General features: G+C 46.7%; 1 protein-coding gene across 1 annotated transcript in view; it reads right to left on the bottom strand.

The window, feature by feature from the left end:
- The window catches only part of DOCK1 (dedicator of cytokinesis 1), a 470019-nt gene that overhangs the window by 374714 nt on the left and 69903 nt on the right, over window positions 1–25402 (bottom strand). The window contains exons 7-15 of the mRNA XM_069460828.1: window positions 21848–21983; window positions 20869–21026; window positions 19681–19762; window positions 19139–19274; window positions 12953–13025; window positions 9698–9840; window positions 4119–4244; window positions 807–931; window positions 78–176 (exon numbers count right to left, since the gene is read on the bottom strand). Coding sequence (XP_069316929.1) covers window positions 78–176; window positions 807–931; window positions 4119–4244; window positions 9698–9840; window positions 12953–13025; window positions 19139–19274; window positions 19681–19762; window positions 20869–21026; window positions 21848–21983 — 1078 coding nt within the window. The remainder of the gene's footprint in view (window positions 1–77; window positions 177–806; window positions 932–4118; window positions 4245–9697; window positions 9841–12952; window positions 13026–19138; window positions 19275–19680; window positions 19763–20868; window positions 21027–21847; window positions 21984–25402) is intronic.

The raw sequence follows: 25402 nt of genomic DNA, 5'->3' as shown, positions 1-25402 counted from the left end.
AGGTGGGGATTTCCTCGGGATACAAATGAGCATTGCATGATCAACCCCATGTGATAAAATGACCATGTAAGTAATACCTTCACAGTCTCAAACCAGCGCGGCTGTTTTACTTGGTAGTAAATCACAGATTTGTATTCTGAAATCGCTTCATCACCAGCACCCGGGAAAATCACATGCTTTAAAAGAAGGCATAAAGAGTTCACATTAGACTTCACAGAGCTTGACACCGCATCCGTCTCCCACTACATACGCTTGGACAGATACACTCCAGGAGCACCAATAAACCCCAATGTAAATGGCATGTGTTCCCAGCAAGAAAAAGGCAGGTCCATCTGAAGCCAGCGGCCACCCTAAAACCCTGTTCTCACATATTTAAAATGTTGATGGTTACGACCCTGGGCCCTGAACAACTTTAACATTAGCACCTGCAGGAAGCTTCCTGATTCATCCTGTTAGGTCTAAACTGAAGGGCTGTAGACCAAAAGGAGGTGGCGACCTTCCCCTCCCAGTAGTGTCTATGCTGCTACTATGGTTGCTAGACCTTCCAGCCTTGGGCTTAGGATGGCAAATGAGACCCCAGGAAATGGTTGGGCATAGTCAAGACCACGGGCATGCCCTGAGACGGGCCGGCTGCCGGCACCCAGTGGACACCAGGCTGGGGAGAGGGAAACACGAACCAACACTCATCTTGAGAAACAGGATTACAGAGACCCTCTGTGACAGTTTGTATCCTGTAGCAGAGCCAAGGTGAACGCTTGGAAAGTGAAATTTAAACACTACAGATTAACCCTTGCAGCAAAAAATACCTCCAGTCGTTTCCCATCTTCATCGTAAACAGACACGGTGACCTCCACGTTCTTCGCCGTCGTCTTACTTCCTTTATCAAAATCTCCTTGAACTAATGTTACATAGATATCATTTCGAACATCACCTGGGGAGGAGGAGAATTGTACCTTTAAAACCAGTCCATTATTCATAGTGTGGCCGTTGAGTTTTGCAAGACTATCTAATATGCTACCTAGCCTATTTGTAGCCCGAATGCTACAAATACTGCATGAGGTAATTAAGAAATATTTTCTACAAAACCATCTCAGCACGACAAAAGCAATATTCGTCAACGTAAAACTTGCTGGAAAGAAGAGAAATCTCAAAGCCTCCAATTATCTGCTTGGTTTTCCATCTGGGCAGAGGACCTCTGTGAGCAGCCAACGCCCAGAGGGGCTCGAATGCTGTTGGTGGGTCTGCCCCAGTCCATGCCCTCCCCAGCATCCACGGCCCATCACGACCAACCCCCTCATCCCTTGTTACACTGCTGGCTGTGGCTGTCTGAGTCCTGGGTAGCCACGGAATATGGTAGCACCAACTGGCACACCCAGATGGTAACTGGCAACATTGGCTGCCTCTGCATTCTTCTAAAGGGGATGGGGATTCCAAGAGTTGAACGAAAAGCTGATTGAGAATTAGAACCAGGAGCTTCAGATCAGGGAAGAAGGATGGGCCTGGGGAGAAACTTTCTGCATGGCTCTTCTCTGGCAGCAGCTGTCAGGATCCCGAATGGGGCCCCAGAGAGAAGAACAAAACAGACCTGAGCACTTTAAAGTGAGAAGGGCCTTTAACTGGGGGAGGGCTGGGGGTGGAGAGATACTAGAAATGAGCTCAAGACTCTTCTTCCTACTGAGAACATATGAAGCCCCTGATGATGGTCTTACTGGGAAAACTTCACAAGCTTCATTAGCAACATGATTTAGAGGACTCCTCGCCACCAGTGACTGCTCCTCTGCTGCCAGCGTGGCACCTCCCATGCCCTGACCTGCTGCTCTCCCACAGGAGCCGGGAATCGGTTCCAGCAAGAGCAGCAAATGGCCCTAAAGAACAAAGATCCCTTAAAGAAAATAACCCCCACCCCATGGTTTCTTGGTTTTTGTTTTGCTTTTTTTAATGCTCTCTTTTGACTTTTAATGCATCCCACTATTAAATTCATCTTTCCTTTAAAAATGATTGTTATAATAATCCCAGGGGGTCACTACACAGCCCCACGGCTGCACTCACTGATCCTGACCTCAGAGATGACCAACGGAGCACAGGGCTGGAGGCAGGAGGCAAGGCTGCCATCTAAGACCTGTCACTCACTCCCTGTGTGACCCTGGACGAGACACTCAACCTCCCAGACCACCCACCACTAAACAACCGCATCGATGAGACAGGTGCAGACTGTGATTTCTCAGTCTACAAACTCTATCATGAAACAAACCCATCATCAAAAAGGGCCACAACAGCTCCCTAAAGGCCTCACCAGCCAGAGAACTGACACGTGCTGGGCGTGGTGACGTGATTAAGCCCACAGCCCTGCTCCCAAATTCACCTCGCGGTCGATACTCCAGGACCATCTCAGAAGGAAGACCTCATTTATGGTAGGTAAGCCCACAGATAGGTGCTCACAAAAGGCCCTCTGCAAATTCCTCCATAGGTCACAAGGTTCACTCCAGGGAGGAAGGAACTGGAAGCAGAATGGAGTGGACCCCGGCTACTTCCCAGCTCCAAGGAAAACTCTGCTTCCCTGCCTGGACTCTTCAGGAGGATTCCGAGGTTCCAGGTGCACAAGAGGGAAGACGAGCTGCCACAGGACGACAGGACAGGCTATGCCACTGTCCGAATAAGATGCACAGCCAATGAGATAAGGCCATTCACAGGTTCTGCCGGCAAAGGCAGGGTCAGACTGGAAACCACCCACACTTGTCTCTCCAAGGCCCACAGCCTGGTCAGGGACTACACAGCCAACCCAGAACGCGGGTGACTCACACAAGCAAGAACACCCTCCTGCGAGACCCTGACGCCAGGATGTAGCACATGGAACCTGCCAGAACAATGATCAGCTGTATGATCTCCCCATGAATCAATCATGAGATGATCTAAGAGGTCAGACTTACTTTGTAAGTCCATCAATTATAAGGGAAACACTATGGGCATGAACTGGAAGTTTCCTCGGTTTCCCTTCGAACATGAGACGTCCTAAGGTTGCCGAGATGAATACATATTGTCAATGACTTAATCCTAATCTATAAATTTGCATCTCGAATCCAGATGCAAACAATAACTACGTGAATTAGTCTACTTTCATTAATAAGTCTAAATTAACTTGCTGCATATAGACTTAATGGGCTAAATGTCACCCTTTTTTCCTATGTAGGTAAGGCTACTACTCGGTCTAACCAATTTTATGTGTCTTTCATATGGACTTATCAGACATTCAATGACCCACAACAGCCCTGAAAGACAAAAGGAGTAGAAAGAACACGTCCCAGAGTTGCCCTAAAATAAGCAAAGCAGTAACTCTTCAGTATCTGCATTGAGTAGCCACCTCTCCCAGTGAGTACAGAGCAGGGGCCTATAAAACAAGGGCACGCGCGGTTGTCGAACGTGGGTGGTTTGTCCCCATTTCCACCGCTCATTAGCGGCATGTCATTAGGCTATGGTGCAATCTTGAAGGGAATTAGTCCAATGCCAATATGTAGGTTTCCAAGACCCTTAGGCGGATCAAGTTAGATTATCCATGTGAGCATTACCTGCAAACCAAAAAGTATCACACAGATATAAAGGCTAAACATTAACATGCTTCCCAAGATCTCCTGAGGATCAAATCAGATTATTAATATGAATATTATTTGGAATCTGAAAAGCATTATGCAAATGTAAGAGATTAATGAGAACATGGAGACCTGTTACTGGGTTAGTCAGCTTGAAGTCCACGCCAGGGCCAGAGCATTACCAGTGTGAGAACTCACAGTAGCTGAGCAGGTACCAGGTGCATGCGCTGTCGGCGTTCTGACCCTCCTTCCTTCCTGATCCGAGGTCTACCCCCACGTTTGCTGGGTGTCTGTGCCGCCCCCACACCACCCTTGCAGCTGGGGGAGCTCACCCACCCATCGACGTGGCCAAGGTGCATGTTTGCAGCCCCTGTCCACAGGGGTGCTCCGCGACCACACTGCAGCTACACATCAGCCACCACAGCTCAGCCGTCTCTCGCCAGAGCGCACGCTGCCAGCACCGCCCACACAGCGCTGTCTGCGGCCAGCTGCCCCCACGCCACGCTCAGCAGCCCTGAGAGGGTCTGTCCTTACCAGGCATGATTATCTCCGGAAACCCCGTTTTGCGAGCCACGGCCGTGGTCCTGTCCACCAAGTGAGGAAACTCTTTTCGAATCTGATGGATATCTCCAGGAAGCAATTTCAGTGTTACCCACAAACCTAGAAAAACAGTGGATGTTTTTAGTCACATTTTATCCTTCTACATTTTTAGGAGAAGTTTTCACAAAACCAATTTGATGAATAAGCAACTTTGAATTCGCAATTCAACATCGTGAGAGCGAAGGTGGGTGTGTGAGGGCGGGGCCGGGCGAGAGGTGCCTGGCACGGGGCTGCTTGCACCTGACGAGCTGGAACACTGGCCCCGCCTGGAGTGACCGACGGGGAGGTGACGGCGCGTCAGCACTGCTGCGCTCATCTGGCTGCCGAGTGGCTCTTCTGAGTTGGGACACACTGAAGACAAATCAGCAGGCAACATTTCTCTGGGAGGGGCTGAGAAGACTGTCACCTTCTAGTCTCCCAGGAAGGATGACGGCAGAGGAGGATGCAGGAGGTGATTCACAGCTTCAGGAACCACCAAGGTCTCAAGGAGCTAAGCAGCATCGCGCTCTCCAGGTGAGCAGCAGAGCGCTGGGCTGCCGGGCCACCAGCGGGCCAGCCCCACCCAGCTTAGGACAGGTGCAGCCCGCAGAGGCCAGTCCCTCCGTGTCACAGAAAAGGAGGAATGAATGCCTCGGCCACCCTAGGCCCTTCTCTCCAATGGGGAAAATGAAGACTTTCAAACCCTCTAAGCCAACGGCACCCTGGAGAGAGCAAGGTGACCCTGCTAAGGCCTGCGTGTAAGAGCACGTGCCCAGGCCTCTCCTTCCTTGCAAGGCTGACGGAGAACTGTATTTTCTATACACACTCCTGGGCAGTACTCAAACGAGAAGCAACAAGAAGAGGGAATAAGTAGACACGTGCAGCAAATCAAAGGCTCCAGATGCTTCCAGAAAGTAGGGGCCAAGCACTGGTAACTGTTTAGCTCAGGACCCTGTACTGGGTAGAAGAAAAATGAGATGCTCACAGAACTCGTCCTCAAGCCCTTGCCCCTGGGCAGCCCTGGGGACGACTGCAGGGCTCCAGGCCTCCACGCTGCACTGCTTCTGCCAGGAGCAGCTCTGCCTGCTGCGGCCCGGCCTGCTGCGGCCCCACGCCTCACGCCCATCCTCCTGCTGCCCACCCTCGTAACAGCTGTCCTGGAAGCGCCATTCTCCTTTGCACAGATTTATGTTCACTGGGATTGGGAAAGTCAAAGCCTCTGGAGACACTGTGTTCTTTGCCAGGAATGTTGGAGCCCCCTTTCCTCTTGCCATCGAGTGACCCCTCTGATCACCCGAAAGTATCTAATGAGACCTCGTATGTGCCAGGCACGCAGGGGGCACTGCAGACTCAGGGTGGACACCGGCTCCCGCCGGGGCTTATCGCCCATTGCAAGGGTCAAATACTAATTCCCTCAGAGAAACGTGAAACTAGGAAGAGACTGGGTGTAAGAGGGGCATCCCCGAAACTGCAGTCTCCAGGGGCACAGAGGCTCCTCTGTGGAGGGGACATCAGGGCTGAGAGCTGCAAAATGAGGGGACAGCAGGCCCGCGCCTGCCCCAGGTGGCTGGACCCCCGAGACCCGGCAGGGGGAGAGTGAGAGGAGGCCGGGCAGGCGGCAGGGACCCCACCCTGCGGGGCCCTGACACCGACCTGGACAGCAGGAGGCCCAAAGAAGTGCTCAGGAGCGAGTGTCAGGGCCCGACTTGATGGCTGTGTGGGACCCATACGTGGGAGCACAGAGCAAAGTGAGGACCCTGCAGGGAGACCACTGCAGGAGCCAGGTGACAGCCGATAGGACTTGCACTCAACCATGGGGGGCAAGGGAAGACCAGCGTGGAGGCCAAATCGGCGGAATGGAGGAAGCAGGGGTGGCAGCAGAGACGGTGCCGGCCATGGGCGCACCCACGAGCAGGTGCCGGGATGACATCCCCTGGCCTGGGAACCCTGCTCTAGGTGGAGCTGCCCTGGAGGGCAAGCGCACAGGGCAGGCAGGGAAAGAAGGGAATCCCAGAGCATGTGCAGAATTCCCCACACTCAGGGCCCACACAGGGAAGGAGAAGCCAGAGAGGACAGGGGAGACCGGGAAGGGTGGCATCCGTGTGGCCACCTGCACCAAATGAGGCCCAAAGGAAGGGGAAGCTCTGCATGAGCCAGCAGGATGTCCCCGAGCACCTCAGCTGGGGCTCCAGGTGGGAAGGAAGGGGCAGGTGCTGGCAGGGAGAGGGACAAAGGCAAGGGAAGATGAAGATCCAAGCGTAAAAATCAGAAGAGGAAGAGAGAAAGAGTCAACATACAGGGACAGATGTATTGTTCCGGGTAGAATTGTTTTTTGGTGTTTCCTTTTTCTTCTTTCCTTTCCTTTTATACATTTTTTTCTTTTTGAAATATGAAATTCCAGATCGTGGGAGGGAGAGTCTGAAGAATGAAAGAAGAATAACTAATAGAAGGAGGTCCCTAATGAGGCATCAGGGGATGACACCCAGACAGAGGCACATGGACCATTGCTCAGGATGTGCACCTGGCAAGAGAACTGACAAAACAAGGTGAGTGGGAGCTAAACCCTGCCTGTATTTTGCTCATGAAGCCCCATGCCTTGGCACTGACTGCATCTCCCGCTCACCCAGTTGATGAGGCCCCTTTTTCTCATTCACACAAAAGCACCCGAGTCAGCAGCAGCTCTGGACCTGCAGAACAGGTGAGCAGATGGACCTGCAGAGGGCCAGGCACATCCTCGCCCTAACCCCCAGCTCTGTCCTCCCAGGAGAGCAAAGCAAGTCAAGGAGACGCTCGCAGCAGCGCACAGGGAACCATCGCCATGGCTGACGAGGAGCTGGGCTTCACCGGAACACCAGGGTGCAGCTAAGGGCTTGGGGCCTGAGCCCTACAGCCCCCCAGGGAGAATGCAGGTCCACGGAATAAAGCCGGCAGGGAGACACTCTCTGAGGACTGCAGGATGTGCTGAAGCAATTATTTACGGAGGTCAAAGGTAGAGAAATGAGGAGGGAACACTTAATATCACAACCAGAAATCCTGTGTTTCAAACACCTTTTCTTTCCCACAAGTACCAACTTGCTCAGATATCTTAGTTCATAAACTAGTACATTAGTGACACCATTAGATTTACTGCAGCACAATTTAAACATGCAGATTAAATGTTCCTGATTATATTATGTTTAAAATGCTGTCCTCAGGCCGGGCGCGGTGGCTCACGCCTGTAATCCTAGCTCTCTGGGAGGCCGAGGTGGGCGGATCGTTTGAGCTCAGGAGTTCGAGACCAGCCTGAGCAAGAGCGAGACCCCACCTCTAAAAATAGAAAGAAATTATATGGACAGCTAAAAATATATATAGAAAAAATTAGCCGGGCATGGTGGTGCATGCCTGTAGTCCCAGCTACTCGGGAGGCTGAGACAGGAGGATCGCTTGAGCCCAGGAGTTTGAGGTTGCTGTGAGCTAGGCTGACGCCACGGCACTCACTCTAGCCTGGGCAACAGAGTGAGACTCTGTCTCAAAAAAAAAAAAAAAAAAAAAAAAAAAAAATGCTGTCCTCACAGGAGAAAATGAGGCCAATTTTCACCAAACAAAAAGTGCATTTGGGGTTGACATTTGCTTAACCAGAGTAACTAAAAACAAAAAGAATTAGCATACATTATAGCTCAAACAATGCAGATGCCCCTGGGGTGCTTGTGGATTGGCTGTCCACGTAAAAACACCCAACACCTCTGGGTTCAGGGATCGGAATAATTTGGATTGAATATTAAGGATTTTGTCTATTGGGACAAGCAAACATGTTGGTGCAAACCTAACACAGGCTGAGGCCCAGGGGTGAGCTCAGAAGAGACAGGACGTTAAGTGCGAACAGACAAAGGGCAGAAAACCTGCTGGTTCTTTGTGAAGACGAGTATTTCCCTGGGGTCCCTCCTGCTCTGGGCGTCCTTCCCTATAAACTTGACGGTCACACGCAGGCATCAGGTTGAGCCTGCGCTGCCAGAGGTGCGAAGGGGAGCACCACTAGGCAACGCCCTGCAAACCAGCAGCCAATTCCACGTGTAACAAACTCACTGGCCACATCTCTCGTCCCTCCCTTGAGTGACCTGAATTCCACCCAAGCGTTAGCCCTGGAGAAACGTTCAGGTTCCCCGTAAAACTGTGCTAGTCATGTTGCTCAAGGGCATTTTGATTCAGGAAGGAACCTGTGATCTCCTTGAAAAAAAATTTAAAAAAAAAAAAAAAACCGATCCTTGTTCTTGTCTCATTCTCACTGTGACCTGGAAATGCCGCTCGTCCCCTGCCAGCTTCACAAATTTGGCCATACACCAGCGAGACTGGCAGAGGCAGCCACTGGGTCCTCTTTCCGAGTGATTTCCTGCTGGCCTGAAGCCAAGCTCCACTTTCCCTGTATGACTCCATAATAAAAGTTGATCAGAACTCTGATGATTCTGCAAGGGAAAGTGGAGACCCAAGGGGAGCCCCTGCTGGAAGGGCTGAGGGACCTTGGCATTAGGGGAGCGACTCCAGTCTAAACAGCCCTAATTGGACCTCCCTGTGGTTTTCAATTAAAGTGCAAATTGGGAGGGCTATTAATTTATGAGAAGCTGGATCCTGGGTCAGCTTAAATTGCTCTGTCTGCAGAGGCCATGTCTCATCAACATTCTGGGTTGGGGTTTTTGTTCTGCTACTGTTTGCCAGGGAGATGGGCTGTTCACACCAGAAGAGAACTGCCTGTCCCTGCAGAGTCCTAGGAGGGATCCCTCCAGAACATTCCTCAGACTCAATTCAAGCTCTCCTTTGGAACAACAGGAAATGAATCAAGATAACTGTTCTTTAAAAGCCTAGTGACGTAAGGTAACTGGACAATGAAGCAGGTCTATTCACCTAAGCTCTACTGAGTTTACAGCTAGTCTGCATGGATCAAGGATTGAGACAGACCCATGAGGTTCTGAAGGTGACTTCCCCTGGAGCTGGAGGTGGGGCTGCAGTCCCAGTGGTTTCCTGGCTGCCCTCCTGGCCAGCCCAGTGCCAACTGTCACCAGCCTGAGGTGACTGATTCATTACTTCTGCCAGCAGAAGGTCAGCTGCTCGGAAACGTGTCAGCGTAGGATTAAAAACGATGAGTGTGAGGTGGGGAGTGGGGAGGGGAAATCGCTTGGAGAACAGAAGCCAAGAGGAACAAGTCTGCACAAATGAAGCCACTTTCTCCAGGGGACCAGAGGGAGGGCCCCAGAATACAACGTGGCAGCCATTAGCACACAGCACGGCGGGGGGTGGACTCTGCCTAACGTCTCTCCATTTCTCTAAACATCTAATCACAGCCCACTCCGCCCTCCGCTCCCACCCAGGAGGCTGGCTCTCAGCACCGCTTACAAGATGAGAAGCCAGAACACCACGTGCTGTACACGGGCACAACCATCACACGCATCATCGTCATCATCACCACCGTCATGATCAACAGCAAACTGAGATGTAAACCAGACAACATGGTCCCAAGTTCACATTCATGGACATCAATAGAAACAAAACAGTAAAATACGTACCCTGCCCCTTGTGGTTGACTTCTTTGGCAGCGATGACTTTGTTTATAACAGTCTGAAGGAAGTCATTCTCCCCCGCCACCCTGGGTGAAAAACGGGATGACATGTTCAGCGGCTTGTGTCGAACGGCGTCGTCCAACGCGAGCCTGCAGGGCACGGGACGGCCAAGACCACGGCAGACAGAGGGGCACAGAGACCCGTAGGTCACAGTAACAAGGGGACACGAGAGACCATCGTCACCGAGTGCGAGAGAGAGGCACCATGAGTCAACGCACGACAGAGGACAGGAGAGGTGACAAGAGAAACAGGGAAAAGCATCGATCAGGAAAATGCTGAACCACGAGAGAGAAGTAGAGCAAACGAGGGCCACCCGCTCCCCGGGAACTAAACCTGCACAAGGCCTCTCTCCACTTCCACTAGACATTTTTTTAAGAAAAAAAAAGGAACTTGTCTAAAAGTAACATGATTGAAAAGCATTTAATCCCAAAGAATGTTTATGGCCATTTCTCCAATTTCAATAATTCTGAACACAGCACAGGTCAAGGGGCAGGTGGTCTGAAGAGAAAAGCCCAATTAAGATTTAAAAAAAAAAAAAAAATCCCTTGAACCTAATTGCTTGGAGAAGCTTTCTACTCTACTGCATCGGACCGTGTACTCCGTGGAGCTTTAAATGATGAAACGTGAGAAGAATAGCACAGTCTTTGGAGAACACAACTGCCAGCTACCATGTGGGAGAAGTAAAATTATGGCGCAATTACGAGTGCAAACCATCAGCGTTTTTAGGGCCCACGAGCCAGGAGCCTTCCATAGCCGCTGCGCTGTACAAAAGAATAAATACAAACAGGCAACATGTGCAAACAGAAAAACCATGTAGCAAAACAAAGCACAACAAGAAATGAACAAGAAAATATACAGCACGTACATAATGTTCCACATCAATCCTGGAAACAAGGACAGTGTTATCCGTCTTTTAAGCCGCATCACTCAAGGGAGCTGAGGACTGTTCAAATTTACTTCACCAAGTTATAAAAGACAAAAAGAGAGAGCGAGAGAGAGATGCACTGTGCTTCCTTCCCTAAAACAAACCCTGTGAGATAATAAATCAGTTTTAATGGAGCAAAAAAAGGTTTCATTAGCATGACATTTCCCAAAGAACTGGTTTCATTGCTTATTTTGCTATTAAAAGCGAGCTGTTCTTTTGTTTCTAACACTGCAAATATGAATCTGTGTATTAGTCTTCCTTTAATGGAGCAAGGAGTCACAGATTATATAAGAGTTAACCAGGTAATAGTATTTTTTAAAGTGGGTGTTTCACTAAAAGAAGAAGATGGTGGCAATGTGCAGGCCACCTCAAATAGCTCGTAACATGTCCTGTAGAAAAGTGGTGACTCTAAAACTGACAACCTCCCTCACTTTTCAAATAATCTCTGAAGTCTTCTTTTCCTTGACTTTTCACAGAGAACACTAACAGACAACAAGTATTTTCAACTTAGTAGTGCACTCCGCCATCAAGAAACTCTGAGGTCCAACAGATAATACAGCATTCAAAGCATCACAAAGCTGCACTATTTCTCACCGAGGAAAGAAAAAAACTTAATATGATAATTTTAACAGGTGTATTTCATTTGCTACCTGAGTATCTACCCATGTTTCCTGATGATATACCCCTTGTTGGCTAAAGAAAGTTCCAGATCCCGTAGAATTGTGTTCTCTTTATAAACTATCGCCACTAGATGAGATTCCAAAGCAAAGTTATCCGACGGAACTTTCTGCAGGGGTGAAAACGTGCTCTATACGCACCACCCTGTATAGCAGCCACGAGCCCCATGAGGGACTGAACACTTGAAGTGGAACTAATGTCTCTGAGGAATGAAATTCTTAACTCTATTTAATTTTACTTAATTTAAACAGCCACAGTGGGGCTAGTGGTTACCATATAGGACAGAAGACTAAACCTAAAGCATTTAAGCCACAAAGCCCTTGTTGCCTGCAGTTGTGCATGGTGAGATACACACAACTCAATCCTGACTTCAACCCAGATGATGTAGGGTTTTCTGTTACTCTCATGCCAAGAAGATTGCAAAATCTTCTACTGAACTATACAAAAAGCCTTGGGAAGCTATCTGACCAGATCACCTGCCTGCAAAGAAAGCCAATTCTCCCCATCTTCACCAAATGGAGCTCCAGTCTCAGGGTGAGCGGGGTGGTCCATCAGGAAGGAAGCGTGGGGCTCCAGCTCTGGGAGCCGACCTCCCATCTCCTGCCCCTCAAGGACAGGGCTCCTTCGGCCACCTGATCACCACCAGTCTCCCAAACTCCTCTGCAACACCTAGAAGCAACGTAAACTTTCTAAAATAAAATGTTTCAAGTCTGAAATCACTTAAGTAAAAACAAAAATGAGGAAAAAGAGATAACGCAGAGCACTGTGACAGTTCATGTCAACCCACTTGACCATTTACTCTTCTAAGATTTCACACCCCCAGGGGGAAGATGCCTCTTGCAATGAACCTAAGCCATTCTAATTCCTCTTGCTTCCTTTCCACCTCTGGCCAAGGAGCAGGAGCGCCCTTGAAGTGGCCAAAGACCATTATCTAAGGACCCTCTTGATTCCATCACCAGGGAGATAAAAACCAGTTCTTTCAACCTCTTCCATGGGTTCTACTTTCCAATCTGATAATTTAGAGAATCTCCTCCAAGGGCTTTCCCAACTTCCACGCCTCTGAAGACCTCAGGTCACACTAGACAAAGCCTAAATAATGATGAGCTCAGATATAGTCCACTCTGGGCAAAAACCAAGATAGAAAAATCAGTAGCATGACTATATGCTTTATTTCTCACTTTACAAAAGAATTCATCATTATTTTGTTTGGTTTTCCATTTTAAAAACAGCAACCTCCTGTGATAAATCTTAAAAGTATTGTGTTTTGAAAATGTGAATAGCTACTAGAATAAATCAATTATGTAAAGAGACATTCACGCTCAGAGCAGAATTGTAATTCTGTGCCTTCTACATGACAAGGCAATTCAGTGATTACACGTAAAAACTTCTACTTCCAGGACCATAAACAAACTTTAACCCAGGACTCCGATGGCTACAAAAAATTCATGTGCTGTAACAGTGACTAAACAGATTTTTCATTATCATAAATAATAAATCCCTCCTTGTATATAACTTATAACTTAATTACAAAGATAATTATTACAAACCTACATTTCCACATTCTATCTGCTTAAGTACTTGAATTGCTCCATACTTACGGCTGAAAGGGAATAAAATGCTGTTTGTCTTCATCGTCTACTTTTCCGTTTATTATGTCTGTTACATCCATCACTGGGGACAAAAAGAGAACAGAGAGTGTTTTTGCTTAAATGGTATAATCACAGAAAACAAACAAACAAAGGAACATCAGAATATCTTCCGGCAAACAATAGCAGAAGCTATATGGTAGAATTTTCTTAGATTCAAGTCTAAATTACTTCAATGCTTAAAAGACAAATTAAGTTGTCAGAAAATGCTGGCCCAGACAGAGTCAGGGCTCCGATGGCAGAGTTCCAGTTAGCATTTCCTTTGCTGTTATCCTAGTGTCATCCTAAGGTTGCGCTGCCCAACAGAACTTTCTGTAGGATGGGAATGTTCTACAACAACGAACACCTAAAATGTGGCAAGCGTAATAGAGGAACTGAATTTTTACTTGGATTTCACTCATTTAAATTTACACTGAAATAGTCACATGTGGCAAGTGCTGGCCAGCTCTCCTCTGGAAGCTCACATGTTACTGCATTTCCCCCAGAAACAAAACAATAAGCAAGCAGCTACAATTTGCCAAGAGCCCACCACATGCTGCTGTCTGTGGATGCTGTTTCAAGGGGACACTTCAAGGCTGATTCTCAGTCACCTACTCTACTGCTGGAGAAACTGAGGCTGCAAGACAGGATGACAGCCATGCCCGACGTCACACAGCAAGATGGTCCCCAGCACCCAAGCTCTGTGGATCCTATTAAACTCCCTTCACAGACCCATCGCCCAGGCGGTCCACAGGTGAGGCTGACAACCTTTGCACCACTCCTGAGTGAAAAGGAAAGATATTTCCTGATTGCATTCAGGGGTTAACCCAGAGGCACTGCCTGCCTTCCAAACAAAACTCCTTTGCCCTTGGTTATGACAAATAGAACCAGAAAATCCGAGAGTAACCCCAGATGGCACTGGACGCTTTCCCTGCCTCTGTCGTTGCTCAACCGCCACGCTGGACTACAGAAGAGAGAGGAACGCGTCCTGTTTACTTTCTTCGCACAAGCTCTTCCCTAGTGACTATCATCATATATTGAAAGTGTGGACAATTTTCCTTTCTACCACCACCACCCCACCCCCTAAATAAGGGGGAGGAATTTGTAGAACCAGAAAAGCGGCATTCTCATGCCCTGCTTGACTGGGTAAAGCCCACGCTGCCTGCACAGTGTGTCCTACGGGTAACACCCTCACACACCCCTCTGAACCAATGGGCCTCAGAGAGCAAAGAGCCTCTGACTGTGTTGAGAGATACAGGTCAAAGAATCCCAAATAAACTCCAACATCCAATGATGGCTGCTCAGAGTATGAAAGGGCTGAGCTCAGCCCTTCATCTGGCAGAAGCCTTTCCGGGCTTCAGGCACTCTTAGAGGTGACAGATTAACACTGGACTACAGCACTCACCCATTGTGAAGAAGCCCTTATGCCTGGGACCACATTTTTACCCGCAGTTCGGCATCATTACATAAAGGTCATCTGGGCAGCAGCCCACTACGGGCCAGAACTAAGTTAGTCTGAACCCAGCAGAGCAGCCCTTGCCTGCCAGTCCATCCTGGGTGCCCCCAGAGAGGCCCGCAGCCCGCTCTCTCCTGTCATGGGACTCATCTTACCAGCGGGTTGGGAGACTCCCTTGGCAGATGCCCAGTGCCCAGCCCTGGAGCACACCAGGAGCAAGAATCGCAAGCTCAGTCTGAGCACCCAGGTGTGGAACCACAACACTCCCAGGCCCACCCAACCTGAGCCTCGGAGAAGAAGGCTTTGATGTCACCAGTCATCACGTACTTTCCACAGGACTGTCCTTTCTGCTCTGCAGTACATAGGTCCGTGCCGAGGAAGTCCCCACTGTGGTTTGGATAAGATGTCTCTGTCACCAGAGGAGGAAATGAAGAACTTGAGGGGAAATACCCCCAAACTGACCATCCAGCTGACAGTTCGAAGAAGCAAAGAGTCCAGCCACAGTCAACACGGCTGTGTGCGGGCGTGGAAGGCCCAGTAAACAGATGGCATTACATGATGCTGGAACACGGGGGCTGGAGAAGGACCGTGACGGTGGCATCAGGGCAACAGCGACGGAGGTCCAGAGACAGCAGAGGTGGGAAAGCAGACAGTGGGAGGAGAGAAACGCCGTCGCATGGAGAAGGGCAGGGCAGCTCAGTCCCACGGGCGTGCTGGGACAACCTGCTTAGGCAGCTGGGCCTGAAGCACAGAGATGGTGAAACCCACAAACTCACCGATCCAGCAACTCCACTGAGGGGACCTCCCTCCAGTCAGAAGGGCGACACTTCAAGGATGCTCACTGCGTCCCTACTCTACCACAAAGCCAAAACACCTTCAGAGCCCCAAAGCAAGGGACTGCTGAAATAATGACACAGCTATAGATTGCAGCCATTGAGAAGCCTAATTTTTAATAACATTTAATAAAATAAAATGTTCATAATATAACGTTAGGTTTTTTAAAAAATACAAAAAGTACACATGTGCAATGTGAATATACTTACTACTGAACTATACACCTAAAAAATGGTTAAGGTGGTAAAAAAAAACCCAAAGACACAAAAAAATCAACAGATAAACAAATAAAAAATACACAGTATGATTTGATATTGTTTTCTAAAAATTATGTGCAACACATACCAAAAAAAAAATTAGAAAGAAATATACCAGCTAACCAGGAGGTACTGCCCTGGCTATGTAGAATTATGGATGATGTATTAAATCTCACTTATCTTTCTTTTCCATAAAATTTCCATAACTTTTACAATTTTCTCACTTTTACTTTATAAAAAGGTTAAAAATAGAAACGTGACATATTATTTTCAACAGAAGACTAAGAACTGTAGACTGAAAGGTCCAGGAACACTTTCCTCATTTTAAGGAACTGAGCTCTGTTGACACAGACGAGCATAAGTCCTTCTGCAGAAAGCCTCAAAATTAAATTTGCATATGGAAATTGAAGCTGCATATGAATGGGCAGAATACGATTACCAAAAAGGAGATCAACCTTCTGAGGTGTGATAGGTGTCCCTTCTTAGCAAGAAAGAGAACATCAGGTCGGAGGATGTACTGAGTGAGTTAGAGGCAGGTACTACCAAAGGCAGACGTCGCCCAGACGTGCTGAGCACTGACTGTGTAAGGGTCTGACGGCAGTGAGCTGCCGGTCACTGCGCACAGCCCAGGGTAACTCACAGGGGATTTGGGTTCAAGCAGAGCTTCTGGTTCAACTGGGCAGCAGTGGGGCACAAGTACCTATTACGAGCTCCCCTAATTTTTCCCATATCCAGATACAGATGGGAACCACTGTATTAAAATATTTACCTTTTACGCCAAAAGTTTACACAGCCAGATCACATGATGAAATGTCCTCCCTCCTGTCTCAGAGTAGAGTTACTAGCAGGAAACTGGAAACTACAGAAACAGAATGCTCAGGTCCTCAATTATTACTTACAGAAACACAATGGCAGCCGGGCGAGTGCCTCACGCCTATAATTCTAGCACTCTGGGAGGCCGAGGCAAGAGAATCGCTTGAGCTCAGGAGCATGAGGTTGCAGTGAGCTACGATGAAGCCACTGCACTCTACCAGGGGTGACAGAGCAAGACTCTGTCTCAAAAAAAAAAGAAAGAAAGAAAGAAAGAAAGACAGACAGACAGACAATGGCCAAGCGGGTCTAGGAAAGTGGGCCCTGCTGGAGTGAACGTGGAGGCCCCAGCTGCTTGGTGCTCAGTGCTGGGACCCAGGGATGGGCAGGACACCCCCAGCTGGGGCGTGTGCTCCAGAAGAGAGCAGAAGGACACTGCTCGGACGGACACTGCTCAGAGGATCTGGAAACTGAAATCATCCAACACATGAAAACAAACACCTCCTGAGTATCTCTGAAGCACTTTTCATGGGTTCTTCTGCAACCCCAAAGGAGGGGGAATGCCCCACGTTCCAGTCACAGCAGAGCAGAGGGGAGAGGACACCCTCCAGAGAATTCATGGGCAGAAGGCAGGAGGGCAAGGCCAGAACTTGGCCCTGGGTGAGTTACCAGAGCCCTGAGACCAGGGAGTCCCAGGAAAGGCAGGAGCCAGACACCAGTCCAGACAAGAGGAGCCAAGGACCACTGGCGCATCCCCAGGTGGTCAGCAGGTATCAGGGGACAAGACAGTGGTGGCCTCATTGCCAGGGATCCAAGCTCCAGGGACCAGACAGCAGTCAAGTGTCTCCGTCAACACTACACAAGTGGGGCCTCCAAAAGCAGAGAACTGGGTGTCGGCCACCTGCCCTTCCCATCCCAAGGAACACCCTGGACTCCAGGAGTTCACGGAGAACTCCTGAAGGTAGGGGGCCCCAGGTTAACGCCAGACCCCACCAAGCATAAGTGACCACAGCAGTGTCAGCTGGGGCTGTGATCAATACTTCCTGGAGTGTCAAACCAATGAAAGCTGAAAAAATTCCCATTTTAATCAAAAGAGGGTAAAAACGGTCAGCCTTTGGCATAGATTTCATCTTTAAGAAATATGACGATGCCTTCATAGGAACTTATCACTGTGATCCGTCTGATAGTCTAACAAGCAGAGAATCCACAGCGTGGGTGCTGGAAAGAGGAGAAACTTGCACCCACTGCAAAGATTTCTCTAAACACATAAGTGAAGCCTAATCCACCTGAAACAAAAATGCTTTCTTGCAACTATCACAGAGGTGGGAAAGAAAAAAGAAAATTCCTGAAAAACTGTAAGTATTTCAACTAAAACATTGGATGACACATAAAAGATGCTGAAGGTTCTAATGAACAGAGGAGCAATTTTAAAGTACATATTCAAACAAGACGGGAAACAATGTAAAAGGATTTCTCCAGCCCAAGGCCGTGGGACCTCAGACAGGCGACCTTGTGCTCAACATTTCACTCACTGTGGTCAAGTCGCCGGACACCCCATGACTTAGCCCTACTGGGAAACAGAAATAAACCGAATTAATGAGCTCCTTTCTCATTATGCCTGCATCATTGTTATTATTTACTCCTTATGAAGTAGAAAATCATTTTACTTATTAAAGGATTTGAAATATTTTTCCAAAACATGCAGGTGGAGCATAGAGAGTTTCTAGGGCAGTGACACTATCCTGGATGAGACCGTAACGGTGGATACAGGCATTTGTCAAACCCACAGAATGCACAGCACCTGGAATGAACACTACTGCGAACCGAGGACTTTGGGGGATGAAGACGTGTCTCTGTGGGTCCGTCGCTGTAATAAATGTGCCAATCTGTGGCGGATGTTGATGATGGGGAGATTGTGGAGGGGGAGGGGGTTTAGGAACTGTCTGTATTTTCTGCTCAATTTCCCTGGAACCTAAAACTTCTCTAAAAATAAAGTTTATTTTAAAGAGGAAGGAAACAAACTAAGTCCCGAGTTTCCTGGCAGCCAAGGTAAAGGCGACATCCATAGCTGTTCACACAAGAAATGCAGCCATGTATCAGGAATCGAGAACTTTTCCCACATAAACATTCATGTGAACCCCAAGAATCACACAAAAAAACCACAAGAATAAATCTCAGAGGGCCAGGGAGGAACCTCCACTGCAACCATAAAATAGTGAGAGAAACCGTTTCCCAAAACTATGAAAAATGAGAGTGACATTGAAAGAGGTCAAGCAATTAGAATTTCCTGGGGACACTCTTATCTCCCCTCCACAGAGAGAACTGGCCTCTCACTTTTCTAGTACTGCCACCAAACATAAGGGAGCACAAACACGGAGGACCAAACCGCACCGACCGTAAACCAACTATTCCCCTCCGGCGTGCTCTCCGACCTTCCCATGGCTGCGACCGTCCTGCGCAAACCCACTCCTAAATCAATCACCGAGCCCAAACCCTGAAAACCTCCCCTGACTGGCTTCCCTGCGGGCTGAGAATTGGGTCAGGGTCTCTCCCAGGAAAAGCCAGGATGCACTTTAGAACCAAATATGTGATTTATATCTGAGACTTGTGGACCGGAGCACCCTGGGCCTCACAGGTCGGCTGGAAACCACACAGAAGAGAACTAATAAATTATTTTTTCTCTGCAACAGAAAGGCTTATAAATCAAAGCTGCCCTCTGTCCAATCGACATTCAGCAGCGGTTCTCATGCAAAGTGAATGTGATGATCTGAAACTCTCAAGGAAAAAGGGAGAAACTATTACCGGCCACTCCAAAAGGTCGCCGCAAGCCGGACGTCAGTTTCCTCGTGTTGTTGTCCCTCAGCTCCATGCGACCCACTCGAACAATCTGACAGACAAAACTGATTTTCTCCCTTTTCAGGTCTTTGCTTCCGAGGTCCTAGAAATATCAATTTCCATAAATTATTTTGGAGAACCATTATTCAATGTAAGTTCTATTGAAAAGGACAATAAAAAGATGGATTGAGACTCTTTAGACCAGTTTTTATCATTTTAATAAGTCTTTCACATGACAAAAGGAATTGAATAACAATAGTCAATTAGCGTTAAGCAAACTTAGGATACAAGTTTAAGAGACATGGTCAATGGTAAGGGAGGAAATCTTTGTCACAGTGATTCTCAGGGTGGCTACAGACCTGGGAGATTTGGGGGAAGGCACTTTACTTGTTAACATGAAATTAACCTGAATCACAGGCAACCCAGGGACCCATGTAGGGAATCAGACGCAAGTCACTAAGAGTATTCATTAGTGAGCAATTCAACTCAACATCTCTGGGTGCACTTACAGTAAAAACAGCTCGCAAATTATGTAATCTGTCTATATCCTTAGGTAATCCTGAACTTGACCAGCGAACCAGGTAGTTTTCACTTGAAAAAGGAAGAAATAAAAGCAATTAATTTTGCAAATACAACAGGATACCAAATGTACATCCACACTGCTTTATAATTAATGCTACAGAGGTCCACTATACAGACACCTGTGAGCCTATAAATAACAACAGTATCAAACAGAGCTACTCATCCATTCACATACACTGCACAAGACCTCGGGAGGGTTTAATTCGGATGCCTTGGGTTGTAACTGTAATGGAACTACTTGCAAACAGCATTTTCAAGTTTTATTTTAAAAGCCTACTTATTCATGTAGAATGAAGACAGTATAAAAATTCAACAGGATCCATGCTTATTTCACAGTCTATGACAAATCCAATATGCCATAACATACAAACTGTATCCCAAGTCAGGAAGAAATGAAGTCCTTGTCAGAAGTGAGAATGAAATTCACCCACTTGTTCTGTTTCAGTTGTACGCTAAGTTTTTAAATTCTGAATGATAGAAGAGAACATACTGGAGTTTTCACACACACACACACACACACACACACGCACACACACACTTCACATAGTCAAACTGTAATTTTCCCGTCCGGACCAAGAGAAAGTTATACCGAGGGCCGAGCAAAAACAATGGATTTACAATGCTATGACTCAATAAATATTGATCGAGAGTGTGCATGTGGCAGGCGCCAGTCTAGATGCTATAAGTCCAGCCAATCACGTTGGAGGGAAAAAAAACAGGACAAAGGTCACAGAAATGACATTCACAGAGACCAAAAGTTGAAAAAAGGGAAACGTGATATTTGGGGGGGTCTGGATATATATTAATAAAATCCTGTGAAGACAACATAGGAAACAAAATGTTACTTTAGTCTTCAGCTAGGTTCTTAAAATATTACAAGAGTATTCTATGACCACTATCACTCCACAAGCAGATAACAGTATACACGTAAGAAGGCTCACCGTAGCCCAAAGCCCAAGCTGGTGGCCAAACACTGTCCACAAAGAACTCCTGGCTCAGCTGCTTGGTGACACTGGGCAGCGGAGGGCTCTCAGCACACATGGAACATGTCAGTGACCCTTATGCCAATTTCCCAACATGAACCAAAGAGGAAAGAGCCAAGAAATGTCACCTACCTGATGAATTTGGACTCCACGGGGTCATAAAGAGACATGAGGACTTCAGCATCTTCTCCTATTTTACAAACCACATTTTTGAGGTTGACAAACAAGGCCAGAGAAGGGGTCGCAGCAAATTTAGCTTGTCTGTTAATATCTATGTTCTGTTTTTGAGACTGTCAATGCAAAGAAAGCAGGGAGTCATTAGGCATGCTCATCACTAACCCCTTGCTCTCTTCATTCCTGCAAGTAGAGAAAGGTACACATCTATTTGGCCTAACACAGCAAAGCCACGTATGCGGTCACTTTCTTATCCCACAATTCCGCAACAGTCTGGACTGAGTATTTTCAGCAATACAAAAACTTTCAGGTGATCAATGAATGAGAATAATGATAATGTATGTAGTAACTTGTTTAATTTTTAGTTCCCTCATTAGACTGAACCCTCCAAGGATATCTCCATCTCATGTATCATTATGTCCCCAGTTCCTAGCACATAGTAGATATTCAATAAACACTTGAGAAATTAATATATAGCTCAAGCAATCAATTTCTAAATATCTGCTATATATATGATACCATTAAAGGTCACAGAAGATGAAAATAGATCAATAAGACATGTGTTCCCTGCCCTCACCGAGCTTGGAAGATGTCACCCTCCTACCACTATCAGAGAGGAAATGCAGAACCAAGTCTCATCTCCCAACTAACAGGTGCAAATACAAAGTCAACGTCATTAAGACCCTGTCTCCTAACGTGATGTGTAGCATGCTGCATACAACCCCTCAGGGAATAAGTCCTTTCATGTCAGCAGTAACGCCTGGCACTGGACTCCCTTCCATCAATGAAGGTATGAAACACACTATGTAATGGTGCCTTGCCAGGTTCTTTGTTTGGGCAAATTCTGGGCTTCACTGATATTTTATTAACGTTGAAAACCGTTACTAAGAAAATGTGTTCCGAATGTGGATGGCGTATGACAGAGAGCTGAACTTACCTTTTCTTCTTGCAACCTTTCCTCCACTTGTTTAGACGCTATTTCGTGAGCTCTGAAGAGACTAATCGTGCTAGTGAGCTCTGGATCCAAAATGTTCCCATCTTCATCTCTAACCACCAGGTCCAAATCAAGAATTCTAGAACAACAAGGATTCATAACTTCATGGACACAAACCAAGGAGTTTGAATTCTCTAGTACAATCTCAGCCCCAGGCAACTGAGCAGATGAAACATCCTAGAAAGTTGGGTTCACTCACAATATTAGGGAACATAATTCTGTAAGGTCACTTTAATTCAAAACATATCGCCTTAGGGGAATTAAAAAAAATTCCTCAATTTTTATTGCTAATGCAATAGTGGCTTTGTCTTCCAACGAGAAATTTTGTAGATCTACAAAGCCCAAGTGAAATGTATGTTACCAATTATCATGCAAAATATGGAACATTTTAAACATACACTATATATGTGTATATATACACACACACACTCATTCATATATATGTATTAATACATGCATTGACATACACATACATAGGCCCAAACACGTGAAAGTGGCAGTTGTGACATCAACATTGAGTTGGGGAGGGAGACAAGGAGAGAAAAAAGTTGGAGCAGAGACACACCTACCACCCTATTTATTTACAACTGTCTCTGGTAGGGTCCCTTGTACCTCGAGTCATTTCTAATTCCTACATTAGGTCCCCGGACAATTTTCAATAAATATGTTCTATTGTGTTGGAACACCAAACATATGGACATCGTCCACAATAATGTTAAGCAACTTCCCGGGCAGATGGCTAAATGTAGTAGCCAACTTAAAACATGATCAACATCTGGATAATAAATCTGTCCAGTCTATATGCGGAACTATTTTTTTGGAACATTCTCTCCAATTCCCACAATCCAACAAAATTATCAGGTGATTTTTGCCACAGATTTTATTTAAGGAGTAAACAAAGGCAATTGTGTAACAAATGAAATCAAGAGTTGTGCTAGTGCAGTATGTTCTGGTTTTCTTTTTTATAAGACACGCAGGTCTTAGGGCGGGAAATTAGCCACAGATGTCTCAGACCCGCCCTTGGGGTTCTATTCCTGTTATCCACAAGTCTACGGAAACAGGCTGTTTTTTTTCACCATATGACAAAGGAAAGAGGGTCTTCTGAAGGAATGCTAAGTTTCAATTAGAGACTATCTTCAACAATTGCCAATTTAAAAGGAAAATGGAATTGCTCACAAACACTCCATGCAGACAAACTTCAGACTTCTTTTCTTTCGAGGTCACACACTTTAAAGCTAGATGAGTCTGATCACAGGTCAAACATGTTTGATTTTTCACATTCTGCTGAACCACTCAACCATTGGGAACGCAATTACAAAAAACCTCATTTTTTCCTTTTAATATCTATGAAGCAAATTCCACTGAGGTAAGGCAGGACCAACTGGGCTGTCAACAGCATGAAAGTAAACAGATGTTAACAAAGAGAGGCTTTCTGCACTGCATGAAAACAGTCTCTGTGGTTGCAAGGTTTGTGGGGTGCCTCAAGAGGAACAGATATTCGAAGAAAAAAGTCTTTTAAGGTCTCATTAGTGATCTTTGTAACATGTTTCACTAACAAGACAAAGACCCCCACCTCCCCAAATATTACTACTTATCCCAGCCCTGAACCTGCTCCTAAGAGGAGTCAGTGCTGTTGGGGCGTGGTCAGCGCCAAAGTTGGTGTGGGTGGAGCTGGTTCTGGTGGGGGTGTGGTCAGTTCTGGTATGGGCAGGGCCAGTTCTGGTGGGGGTGTGGTCAGTTCTGGTGGGGGCGGGTCCAGTTCTGGTGGGGATATGGTAAGTTCTGGTGTGGGTGAGGCCAGTGTTGGGGCAGGTAAACTACAAAGCACCTGGCTTTAGGAGGTCCAGCCAGGAGGTCCTGCAGGCCACACAGAACAAGGCTTCCTCAAGAAAAACACCAGGCTGCCGTGTACATCCTGTCACGTAATCACCTCAGACCCTCTAAGACAGATGGTCAGAACCATTTCACAAAGAAGGAAACCTAAGCTCAGAGAAATTATTTATTCCAGCATCAAACAACTGTAAGAGCCCGGAGCCTGGATTCTGCATCAGGAAGCCCTCACGGCAGAGCCACACACTTTCCAGAACGCTGCATGCAAACCACCACGTAAAGTGGCCTCTCTAGACAACCATCCTAAGTGCTTTTCTCAGCAATCAGCGCCCAGCTGATTCTGAATCCAGAGTGAGTTTCCATTATGAAGGTGCAACTTAGCACAGCAACGTCATCTAGAGATTAACTCCATGGAAGCCTAAAGCACCTATGAGGATGGCGATACAACCGCCCCCCGAAATTACGTGCAAAATTGTGTGTGTATGTCTCTGCGTGTGTGGGTCTGTGTGTGTGTGTCTGTGCTATGTTTGTGCATTTTTCTAGAGAGATGGCCCATGGCCCTCCAATGGACCCCAGAATCCCTCCCCCCAGGTTAAAAAAAATAGACAAAAAAGGTAAGAACACCTAAGTGATGAATGAAAAAGACACAAAAGTCCTTCTCCTTATTAAATCCATCTATCTTAAAATCAAACATTCAACACTGTGATATTATTTTGTATTATTTTGTTTTCTGTTGCCCAGAGCATTGGGCTTTAGAGAAATTATGGAGTAGCCTGGAGATTCTTGGGCAAAAAAATTGTCTTATTAAGGATTATATTTCCTATCAAAATAGTAAATTACGTTTGGATACACTTCCTTCCTTAACTAGATTGTTGCATGATATAATGTACTTTCCTAGCTTCCTGCAGCCAAATTAAGCAGGTGGTCTCTGAACATAAGTTCAAAATAAGACACCCCAATAGGAAATAACATCAAAGCTCCAGAAGATTGGTTTTTGTTAAGCAGTTGGTCTTGAAATAGGTTTTACTGCAACAATATCTGATCTTATATCCAGAATTCTGTGGCTTTCTGGAAAACCCAAACAAAAACCTTCTCCTATAGCATTTCTAATCCAAACCCTACATCTTGCTCATAATGTTGTTTTCAGAAACTTTTCACACTTGAAAAATATAAATTACCAGAAAATTAGGTGATACTTCTGATTTCACAGAAAGGTTCTTTAGTTTACCCAGAGCTCCTATCAGCTGAACGGCTGGAGGCAAAGCCCTTCCCCTCTCTGCCTTGCACGGCCCAGTGTGTGAGACGAGAGGGTTGGACTAACCCGGAAGGTTTCCACATCTGCTGTCCAGCATGGTCCAACTCTACTGTTAAAAACTGAGATTTCCAGCCAGCATCCTGGACACCACCAATCAGAAGCTTAAGGAGGGGTCTGGGGATTCAGTATTTTGAAAGCTCTCCAAGTGATTAAGACACAGAACAGCACGGGGAAACCGTGTGACCAGATAATTGTTAAGGCTTCTTGCAGCTGTGATATTATAGGAAGAAACAAACAGTTATCAGGTGGGAAATGGCACGGCCTCATTCTAGTCACAAAACACGGCAGAGTTAGGATCAGAACCGTACGTTTCCTTTCAGCATGAGAAAATGCTTGTCAATGCTAGAACGTGC

The sequence above is a fragment of the Eulemur rufifrons genome, chromosome 28, assembly GCF_041146395.1.
Source record: "Eulemur rufifrons isolate Redbay chromosome 28, OSU_ERuf_1, whole genome shotgun sequence".
Classification (NCBI taxonomy): domain Eukaryota; kingdom Metazoa; phylum Chordata; class Mammalia; order Primates; family Lemuridae; genus Eulemur; species Eulemur rufifrons.
This window is presented reverse-complemented; position numbering and strand designations above follow the sequence as displayed.